Here is an 11,789-nt window from a genome sequence, read left to right on the forward strand (position 1 = left end):
TGCTGGAAATACTCAGCAGGCCAGGCAGCATCTGTGGAGAAAGAAACAGTTAACGTTTCAGTTCAATGACCTTTCATCAAAACTGTGTTAGTGAAAGAAGGGCATGGCTGATATGCTTGTAGCTATAGCCACCCAAAAATTGTACAGCAAAACAATATGTGACCATGACATTTAAATAGATTGATATTCTGACCCTTGAATGTCTGCATTAACCATTTGGTTCCTGAACTAGTACCCAAAGAAAGACACAAATCCAGAATATATGGAGACTTCCTCAAAAGTTACACAACTGAAGTGGATAGACCTTTAGGCAACAACAGAAACTTGTATTTGTACACCACCTTTAACAGACAACAAAGTTCCAAGTGTAATCAGACAAAAATGGATGTAGAGCCAAAGGAGGAGAGATTAGGAGGAGTGACCAAAAGCTTGGTCTGAGATAGCTGTTAGGAAATAGGAGTAGGTGTGTTCTTGTGTTCTGGAGAACAGATAATATATAAAATTCAAATATGTAAAGCAATTCAGATGGCTAAAGAGACTGCATATCAAACTACATATTTAATCATGGATGCTGGTTCCATCCTGGATTATTTATTTTAAAGTGTGAATGGTTTATATATTTATGTGGTTGCATGTTTACAGGAGTATATTTTGTACAATTTCTTGTGCAGAAACTGACAAAGGGCTAAACTTAAATGTTAACCCTTTGCAGATACTGACTCACCTGATATGAATTTCCACCATTTTTGGTTTGTATTTCAGATTTCCAACATTTATTTTTAACTCAGCTACACAGACCAAGAAGGTCCCAGTTGCATTCACTGCTCTGATCTTAGTTAACTGATCTTGGGCAGCAGTAATAGAAGCAGGAAAGTTTGATTCCTGGCCTAGACAGAGTGAACTAATCTTATTCAAGACAGTGGGGACCAGTATACTTGACTTCAATGCACTAGATTAGGAAGGGGAAATATTGGTCAGGATTCCTGCTCTAGATGTTAGTGCAGTGACTCTTGTTGGAAAAGTGTGCATTAGGCGAGATTGTGATTGGGCTTGGGCTCAACCAGCATAGTGCATGCAGTTGAACAGCTTGTTCCGCGCACTGTTTAGGCTTGCTACTAGATGCCTGTTGGTACCTGTAGAACTGTATTTTAGTGAACGTTACTGCCTTCTGTCAGTCATGGCTCAGTGTTCGCACTTTCACCTCTGAGTCAAAAGATTGTGGGTTAAAGTCCCACTGCAGAAACCTGAGCTCAAAATCTCGACTGGCACTTCAGTGCAGTACTGAGGGAGACAGCACCTCAGGCAGTGCAGCATTCCCCTTGGCCTTGTTTGCTCTCTCAGGTGGACATTAAATCATTCCATGACATTATTCAGAGAAGAGTAGGTGAGTTCTCCCCAGTGCCCTGGTCAATATTTATTCTCAACCAACATATTTAAAACAGGTTATCTGGCCATTGCCTCATTGCAGTTTGTGGGTCCTTGCTGTGCACAAAATTAGTTGCCACATTACAGTACTTGAAACGTATTTCATTGGCTATAAAATGCTTTGTAATGAGATCATGAAAGGTGCTATATAAAACCTTTCTTTCTGGAGAGATTGAAATCACTGTACATTCAACTTGGAATGGTAAAAGTGGCGGATAGCTTGTTTTGTATTGCATGCCTCTGTTCTGATATACCAAGTCCTTACAATGTGTTTTCTTTCCTTGTGTTTCCAGAAGCTGGGTACTACTTGACCATCAGTATAACATTTACCTCTACAAGGAAGGTGTATTGCGGACTTCTTCCGATCCATACAATAGCACTGATTTTCAAGACAAAACCAGTCACCTGACAAATCATTGTATTCAGAAAGAATACTCCAGGAATTATGGGAAATATGAAGAGGGCAATGAAATGTTCTTTGAAGAATTCAATCAGTATTTAATGAACACTCATAATGTTAACTTGGAGAACAGTGTTTTACCACAAATCAAGCAAATCATAAGGTGCAGTTTGAACTTTTCTGAATTCTTGCATTAATCAGATCTTATGTGGGCTCACTTATCATTTTTTGTTTCATTAGCAATCTTATTAATTTAAATTAATGATCTGAAAATGTGCCCAGGTTTCTCATAGCACTCCCAGCAGGAGAATCTTCTAGCTGGAACCACTAAGGCAGAAAATGACCCCTTAATATTGACTTCAAGCATCAATCTTGGCCTGTGGTAAGTTTACTAGTGCAACCAATTTTTTCTCGAGGATCACAATCAAGAGCAGTATCATCTTTGAGGGCCATTCTCAGGAATGTTGCAGTAGGCACGCAAAAAGTCTGCACCTATGGCCCACACCTGGTGAATTCCTGATGCCCACTAAGTCATTGTGGGCAATTTGCCAAGAGGCCCTTTCACCTGTGGGTGCTGGGATAGTGCTGCTTCCTAGTGGCATTCTGACTGTCTCCCTTTCCTGGAGAACGACAAAAGAAGTGGGGAAAAAGACAATGCTAGCCCTGGCAACATCCCACTGCTGAGTGGGCCATGACTGGAGACTCAGTGGCACATATCTGTTGAGGGTAAGGGGATATTGAGCTGCCCATTGCTGCTGGACGATATTATGAACATCATTGGCTGTTAACAGATTTGTATGCCTCCTGTTTTTCTTATCATGAGTTCCCGAACTCGCTTGGGTCATTGGGAGGATGTTAGGGAGAGAGAGAGAGAATGGGACAGATTGCTATGGGTTGCTTTTGTGCATCTATTTAGCAACTGGTTGCAGAGTGGCAGGTATCTGTGAGTAGACTCCCATCACACCAGAAAATGATGCACTAGAGAAGTTTGTAAAGGGGATATTCAAAAAGGGGATTTTATTCCTTTTAGACAACTCCAAAGAGAGTTGCTCCCAGTATTGAATGCAGTGGGTAACCTCACTGCTCAGTGTGTAACAGCCGTACGGACCAGTAAGGTCTCATGTTTGTTTCTCAACCACTGGTAAGTTATCTCCTAATAATTAATTCAGCATCCCCATTTTAAATGAAGGCATGGTGGGCCTTTCATCACATACGGTACTTCCCAAAAACTCATTAATCATTTGCATTAACAGCTAATAACTCACTGAAGACATCAATTTAACTCATGGCTTAGCAATTTCATTTTTTGTTTTAAGTTATGGTAAAGCATCCAACAACTTTACATGTTAGCAACTGTTCCTTTGAAAACTGTCAATTTATTGTAAATTGAAAATAAGGAACTCTTGTACCATCAATCCCCTGCAATATGACTTGACATAATATGGACTGAGAAGGGGAAATATCAATGTGAATCTGTTCCTCCTCATTATTCACTGACCCTTGCTGGAATGTGCGCTTGTTGGGTGAAGGCAGATTCAGGCTCCGTTGCGATTCTCCTAACAATCGACTCTAGTTATGTTCACTGTCTAGGGTCAGATATGAAGAATGGTCATTTGGCATAGGCACTAGATAGAGGCTCTTGCTTGTGGAACTTGTCCAGCATGATTCAACGCCTTCTGGTTAGAAAACATTTGAGAGTGAGGGGAAATGGAAAAAATAAATGTTTTTGTTTTGTCAGTTTCTTTTCTGTAATCATGTAGTCATCTTAACCCAGGTTTGTATTATTGATATTTGGGAAAGGGATCTTTTCTCCTTAACCATAATATAAGGATGTCAAAGTGTCTTGAGTAAATGCATATCGTTTAAACTGGACAAGAGTTCGACAGTGTACATACCCATTCCTTGGGCCAAAATTTATATCGCTGGGATATGGTGATTGCACTTCCCTTGGGCTATGAGCTTCAATCTAAAATGATGGACATTATAGTACAGACTTATAGCCCATTGTGCCAGCTCCTCAATTGGGATTCTCTATTCCAAACCTATTTCCCCACCCACCCTTTCTTTTTAATCCTTTTTACTGTTTACCTTCTGCCTCAATAACCACTTTTGGTAAAACATTCCACATCCAAATAACCCTATCTGGGTTAACATTATTCTTGATTGTTCATTGAATGATGCTTCAGTCTATACCCCTTTGTTATTGATTCGCCAACCTGTGAAAACAGTCATAATTTTGAAAACCTCTGTTAGATTGTTTTTAACCTCTATATGGCATAATAGTGTGTCTTTGGTATGTAAATTAGTACCTGATCATGTACTTGAGGAAAGCCCTTTGCTTCCTTATCTGGATCTTCAAGTCATGGATATGTGTCTATTGGTGGCTTAGTTTCTGTTTAGAGTTTTTGTTTGTGTCAGTATAATGGCAGTTGAAAGCTCCATTCATCGCTGAATGAATGCGAGTCACCACAGGCGGCATAGTGATTCTGGCAAAGGATGAGAGTAGGGATTTAAACAGGGTACATTTAGAAATGTTAAGCAGATGCCCTCCTTTGAGAGCTAAATGATGATGGGTTAATATTCGGCTAGCTTTTCCCAGACGCTATGCTTGAAAACCATCCACAACAGATCTGGCTGATCCCCAGTTTTTAATCAGTATTGGCTATATTCAACAAGATAACATGATCCCAGTGTTGGAAATCTCGAGCAGTGAACACTGAGTTTTGGCTTTGATTTTTATTATACTTGCTAATCATTTTAGTTTGTTTTTCCAAGGCCTTTTGCCTCTTGCGCTGTTTTTTAATGGAGAGGAGAGAATGATTTATGTGGATTCCTGTGGATCAAGCCAATTTATGAGCAACCTACCCCCCGGTGTTGTTGGTAACTTCCTCCAGCAGAGGTCTAGGTAGGGTTGTCAGCTCTAGTTGGATGTATTCCTGGAGGTTTCATCACATGACTCTGCCCCATGCTCCTGTTATTAATCCATCCTTCCCGTGCTAGTTGGAAGGGGGAGGAGGGGAGCAGACTGTTGGTTAACAAATGGATTAGTCTTGACTGTTAGTCAAACTGCTTTTTTTTCTCCATTCCCAATACTTTTATAACTAATAAATGAAAGTGTTCAAAGAAAATGAAAAAACCCCACTATTTTAATGCTCCTATGATGTTTCTCCTGGGTTGTTTGCAGCAGTGTCCTGCAGATTATACTGGCATGGATTAAGGATTGATTAACAGGCAGAAAACAGACTGTAGGAATAAACGGGTCATTCTAGTATTGACAGGCTGTGACTAGTGGGGTGCCTCAACGATCAGTACTTCGGCCCCAGCTGTTCACAGTATGTATCAATGATTTGGATGTGGGGATCAAATGTAATATTTCCAAGTTCACGGATGACACAAAACTAGGGAATGTGTGTTGGGAGGAAGATGCAAAGCTGCTTCATGGGGATTTGGACAGACTTGGTAAGTGTGCAAGAACACGGCAGATGGAATATAATGTGGAAAATTGTGAGGTATGAGGAACAGATGTGCAGAGTATTTCTTGAATGGTAAGAGATTAGGAAGTGTAGATGTACAAAGGGACCTGGGTGTCCTTGTCAATAAATCACTGAAAGCTAACATGCAGGTGCAACAAACAATTAGGAAGGTTAATGGTATGTTGGCCTTTATCGCAAGAGAATTTGAGTACAGGAGTAGTGAAGTATTGCTTCATTTGTATAGAACCTTGGTTAGACAGCACTTGGAGTACTGTGTGCAGTTTTGGTCCCCCTATCTTAGGAAGGATAGTATTGCCATAGAGGGAGTGCAAAGAAGGTTCACCAGACTTGTTTCTGGGATGGCGGAACTGTCCTATGAAGAGAGATTGGGGAAACTGGGCATGTATTCTCTCGAGTTTCGAAGAATGAGAGGTGATCTCATTGAAACCTCCAAAATACTTAAAGGGATAGACAGGGTAGATGCAGGTAAGATGTATCCCCTGGTTGGGGAGTCTAGGACTAGGGGACACAATTTCAAAATAAGGGGGAAACCACTAGGACTGAGATGAGAAATTTCTTTACACAGAGCGTTGTGAATCTTTGGAATTCTCTACCCTAGAGAGCTGTGGAAGCTCAGTAATTGAGTATGTTTAAAGCAGAGATTGACAGATTTCTAAATACCAATGACACAAAGGCATATGGGGATAGTGTGGGGGAAAAGGCATTGAAGTAGATGATTAGCCATGATTGTATTGAATGGCGGAGCAGGCTCAATGGGTTGAATGGCCTACTCTTGCTCCTATGTTCCTATTAATCTTCAATCACTGGACACTCCAGGACAATCCTGGAGAGTTGGCAAAACTAGGTCTGAATGAGAACGTGCCAAATGTCATTGCACTATAGCTGGTGAAATTATTCACCAGCATAAGGGCAACATAAGGTTGTAAAATGTGTGATCACTTTTTCTAAAAGTCACAAAAGGGTGAATGTATGTGTCAGCTTTAAATCTTCTTATGTTTGTTTTCTGATTCCCATTCTTGATCGATCTTGGTGAATCTTGTTAACTTGTGAATCCTATAATTCCTGTCTCTATGTTGTCTTTAGAAGCTGTCTCATGTGTATAGAGCCTGCAATTGGCACTAAGCTGCTCCCATACCATAGCTTTCAGCTGTTTGGGTTTGACTTTATGGTTGATGAAGATCTCAAAGTCTGGCTAATTGAAGTGAATGGAGCTCCAGCCTGTGCTCAGTAAGTTGTAGATTTGCTCAGTAACATTTCCTTTCATCACAATGCTGCTTGCTGGTGTTTTAGGCTGCAGTTCATCAAATAATATGACATGGCTTAGTTTATTGTGTTTATAACAGTGTTTCAATATCAAGCTTTGAATAATTTGGTACTCATTTTCTAGGTTATTCTGAAAGGTCTTATAAAGTGGATTCACTTTCTAAAACTTTTCACAAGATAGCTGATGCGTTTTAATTCTGATAAATGGAAGCTTATGCTGATAGCATTAGGTGAAGAAAGGTAGGAGGGGGCTTGTATGGTGCATAAGCCATGGACCAGTTGGGGCTGAAGGACTGTTCTTGTGCTGAACATTCTATGTAATCCTTTGCTAAATGTATTTTTGAAAGATGAATTCTTAATATACCCTAAATTGTCCAATTAAAGATGCCACATTTTGTTTCTGTCAACTTTTTCCATACTGGTGTTGATGTGGGCAACACATGTGCATTGAAATCAATAGCCTGTTATTCATAAACAGGGTTGTTCCATGTAGTGTACAGAAAAAATTACAGGACATAGGATTTACAGCATAGAAACATGCCATTGGATCCAACAGGTGTTTAGGCTCCACATGAGCCTCCTCCCACCTTACTTAATCTCTCAATTGGTTTCCCCTCTTTATTAAATGAGCGCAAACCAATGGAAAGAACCCTATTATCACAATCACCAATAAATTATTTACCAATAAACTTCAGGGGAAACAAATCAAGACTGAAAGTAGCAACGTTTCAATGTCGACCCAATCTGTTTTCTCTTGTGTGATACTTTTATGATTTAAACACCAATTTTAGCATTGAGGTTGTTTCATTTGTGGGTCCTTGTCACTAGTTAGTCTCCTTGGATTCAGCGTTAATGTCTATTCCCATATTTGGATCTACGAATGGGAGTGAGCCTTTACCGTCCTAATTTCTATATAACAGTAGTGAGACCAGGAATCAAACAGAAAACTGTATTCTGGTTTACTGGAATATATTATGCGATTCTACAACCAGTATATTTACAATAATTACAAACTTTACTAATCTACTTCAAATGTCAAAAATGCTGCTTCCACTCTAACCCTAAACATAAAGTTGATTTTTGAAACATAATGGTTCACTTCTTACATTGTAAAACCCCACTGTTAACTTTGTGCACCTGATGACCTGAGACTGACTACTAATTGGGGTGAGTCATCCTCATAGATGTACCATTTAGAATCTTTTTAGATGTACTGAAACATTTTAAAAAATCTGTAATTTGTTCAACTATGAGGGGGACAGCTTTTCACAGGTTGTCAATTACATAGTCTGTCTGAATTGAGTTGACTCATTGACCTGTACTATGTTCTGAATGATCAGTTTGATGGGTTCCAATCCAAGCACGAAGTCCGAAATTAAACCACGGATGATCTCCAACAGACTACTGATGGGCAAATGTCACCCTCCGATATATAGCATAGTTTGCAGATGTGCTGAACTGCTCATCTCACTGCCTCATCCTGAGGTCTGAATACAGCCAGACTGTTAAGTTTATTCTATGTAGAAAGAACAAACTTGTACTATATGGTTCCCTTCATGCCCTCGGGGCATCCCAAAGTGCATTACAGCCAATGAAGTATTTTTGAATTGTAGTCACACTTGCAATGTAGCTTGAAAAGTCAGCTCACAGTATCTAACTTTAACCCTCTATGTACTGTGGCTAGCAAGAAAGAATCCAGTGAAGATAGTGACACAGGATGCATGTACAAAACTTTGTTTCCTGGATTTTTTTATTTATTTAGAAATACAGCACTGAAACAGGCCCTTCAGCCCACCAAGTCTGTGCCGACCAAGAACCACCCATTTATACTAACCCTACAGTAATCCCATATTCCCTACACTAAGGGCAATTTACCTATCACCTGCAAGTCTTTGGCGGTGGGAGGAAACCGGAGCACCCGGCGAAAACCCACGTAGACACAGGGAGAACTTGCAAACTCCACACAGGCAGTACCCAGAATTGAACCCGGGTCCCTGGAGCTGTGAGGCTGTGGTGCTCGCCACTGTGCCGCCCATAGTTTTTGATTTTGGAAGAAAGCTACACCTGCACATCTTCTCACCCTGTGCCTTGGGAGTCTTGGTTTCGACATATTTAAAAGACATAACTTTTTCTTATAAAGTTCTAGGAGACTCAGTGGATCTTGTTGAAATGCAAATTCATATTTAGACCTGCACACATCGTGAAGCCTAAGTGTTGAGACTGCCTAAGACAGGCCATTTTACAGCTATTGCTTTAGTGCTTTGGGGACTCTGATCAATAACCTGAGTTATACTGCCACTCTTGTATCACAGTATCTGAAGTCTCACATGGACATTGATGTAGCAGTATGATTGCGCCCATGCTAATGATCAGGTGTTGACAACGTGTCTGTACACGGACATCAGTGTCTGTGATAAAAGATGTTGAGGTCTGGGAATTTCAGGGATGAGAAATTTCCCATTGGCTTCTTCAGACCAGCTTATTTAAAAATAAGGGAAGTGCCTATTTCACATCTGACAGGAGCTGACAGCGGCAACAGTAGTTTCTGAACTGCGGACAGATTTGGGGTTTTCTGGCAGGTTCCTTTTTTTTTAAAAACCCACCAGAAACTGCTGTTCCAGCTCTCAGTAATAGTCAGAGAAAGATTGTGTGTGGTGGGGGGTGCAGAGAGAGATGGACACAGAGAGGGGATAGGCATTGACATAGAGGAGAGGAGAGATGAAGATCACTCCTGACAGACAACATCTATCAGGATTCTCACATGATTGCATCAAGTGTGCAGGCTGACACTGACTACTTGTGCAAGCAAAAACAATGCCAGGTATCTCACTAAATGGGGAGAAATGCGTTTTAAATCGGCCTGTGTTTTGATGGCATTAGGTTGGCTATACACTTTGTATACAGATTAATTGCCCCATGGCTGAGTCAATAATTTTGTCAAATGTCTCTGGTGCAACATGTTGCTGCCCTTCCCTGCTAATGATTAACTAATTTCTTAGTGTTTTGCGATCCTTATACAACCTTTGCAATTCTTTACAAAAAAAGACCTGCAAAATATATATACACACATCTGATCTAAACTGTGCCAAGTACAACGAGCATCATTTAGATAAATCAACCTTTCAGTAACTGGAGAAAATGCTGGAAATACTCAGCAGGTCAGGCAATGTCTATGAAGAGAGAATTAGAGTTAATGTTTCAGGTTGATGAGTGTTTTTCTGTTTCTACAAATGCTGCCTGACCTGCATATTTGCAACATTTTCTGTGTTTATTTCATATTCCAGCATCTGCAGTATTTTGCTTTTGTTTCAGTAACTGGAATTTGGCTGTACATTAAAACATTTTCACACTTTTTGCTGTTTTCAGGAAACTCTACGCTGAACTTTGTCAAGGAATAGTGGATGTAGCCATTTCCTCTGTCTTTCCATTGAGTGAGTCACCACAGAAGCCGAACCAACAGTCTGTCTTCATCAAATTGGGAAGTTAACGGAGTCTGTCTTTTCCTTCTCCTTCACACCTCCATTTCATTTCACAATCTGATAAGTTGTATCTATCAGTATCAACAGAGCGCTGTAAATCATGCATATAAACTCAAAACATAGCCCTCAAAAGTCTATTGAAAGCTGTGTCACTTGTATAAATTAACAGCTTACTAGATGTACAGCTATGAGAGATTCTTGTTGGAAAATTACAATCAAAGCATGACAATGGGAGTTGCTGTAAACTGATGTATGTTGCTTCAAACTCTGCAGAAATGCTGTAAGAATGTTCTCTGTTCAGTACAAATGGTCAGCAGAAATTGTGTGGTAGTTATATCAACATAATCTGTTTGTGGATTGTGCGATTAGAAGTACTGTTCTGGACTCTGAAGGGTTTTATTGACGCACTCAGTAGTACTTCAGATTGAATACTGAAATTATGGCATTACTTAAAATGTGTAGGCATCTTTCATAATGTGTGGTATTCTGCTAATATCATTCATATAATGGTGCATAGAGATGGATATCACTGTGACCCGATACGGCCCAAACCAACTCCTTAATCCAGGTCTCATAATGTGTTCAGTAGTGTGTTTCAACAATTGCGCTTCAAAAACCGTGAAGCAAGGTAGTCATGCACTGCTTTCATTCAGATTATTTATACTCTAGTTCTTTTAAATGCAGCTGATATTGTGGACATGAAGAAAGCAAGGAATTCTGCTTCTATTGTTTTTATTAGATTGCAAACACTCTGCAAGGAGTTGTGGGGGTGGGTGGGGAGGAACAGTATTTTAAAGATGCCAATATTTTTGAAAGGGGGAAAAGAATTCTTCTCTTTTCTGCTTATAATTGTTCTTTGCCATTTGTGTTGGCATCGCTGCAGAATGAAATGCACTCTTACAAACTTTAGTTCATTCTGTTTGCAGTATTTAACAACCTGGATACAGCTGATGAGGAATAATATGACATAAATTGGAAAGTGGTAGCATGCACTAAATGCATTTTGTCCTGATTCACAGATTATATATGTACATCACAGGAACTGTCCTCCTCTCTCAAAGTAATTGATCTTTTGTTTAGTAAGTTATGAAATATCAATTATTTTCCTATGTTTGGTTTTTAATTTTTTCTTGCCAACTTGGCCAGGTTGTTGCTAATATTTTATTGTGTCCTGCCAAATGAATGATTATATTTATAGGTCAAATATTTTGTTCTCATATTTATGGTTCTACTTCCTTTCTATGAGTAAAATTCTGAGCACTACTGAGGATGGAGGCATGTTCCTCTCTCAAATGTTAACCGTCAGGATTGAAGCACTGAATAAACTGGTTGGCGCTCCAAGGTATTTGTGGAGTGCAGCTCCAATTAAGGTCTTTGCCCCCAGAATATTCCCTACAGAGTGCACTGTGTCGCACTCATCACTGGCAGATTATTGTGATGACATGTTGCTATTAGTGCACGTTTCTCGGTATCTAACTTCAAAACACTATCATGAGGAATAAACAGAATTACCAATGATCTGCTGTTTGCATTTGTGAATCTCTGCTGTTGATTCTTAATTATACTTGGCTCTCAAAATGTTACTTTCCAAGTCACCCTGGCCTTGTGTACAATAACAACAGTGTTCTTAATTTCATTGTGGGTTACAAGCTGACAAATCAAAGTTGCAACATTAAAACAAAAAACCTCTATGCAGGAACATCAGACAAATAAGAAACTGTAGGTTAA

The 11,789-nt window shown here is 39.7% G+C and overlaps 1 protein-coding gene across 2 annotated transcripts in view; it reads left to right on the top strand.

Annotated features, from left to right (window-relative positions):
- Positions 1–11,579, top strand: part of ttl (tubulin tyrosine ligase) — a 35,405-nt gene extending 23,826 nt beyond the window's left edge. The window contains exons 5-7 of one of the 2 annotated variants that reach the window (XM_068027654.1): positions 1,719–1,988; positions 6,403–6,546; positions 9,949–11,579. In XM_068027654.1, the coding sequence (XP_067883755.1) occupies positions 1,719–1,988; positions 6,403–6,546; positions 9,949–10,069 (535 nt within the window). In that variant the 3' untranslated portion in view covers positions 10,070–11,579. The remainder of the gene's footprint in view (positions 1–1,718; positions 1,989–6,402; positions 6,547–9,948) is intronic. The other variant, XM_068027665.1, reaches the window with a different exon arrangement.
- The last annotated feature ends 210 nt before the right edge of the window (positions 11,580–11,789 follow it).

Source organism: Heterodontus francisci, chromosome 3 (assembly GCF_036365525.1).
Source record: "Heterodontus francisci isolate sHetFra1 chromosome 3, sHetFra1.hap1, whole genome shotgun sequence".
NCBI classification, from domain to species: domain Eukaryota; kingdom Metazoa; phylum Chordata; class Chondrichthyes; order Heterodontiformes; family Heterodontidae; genus Heterodontus; species Heterodontus francisci.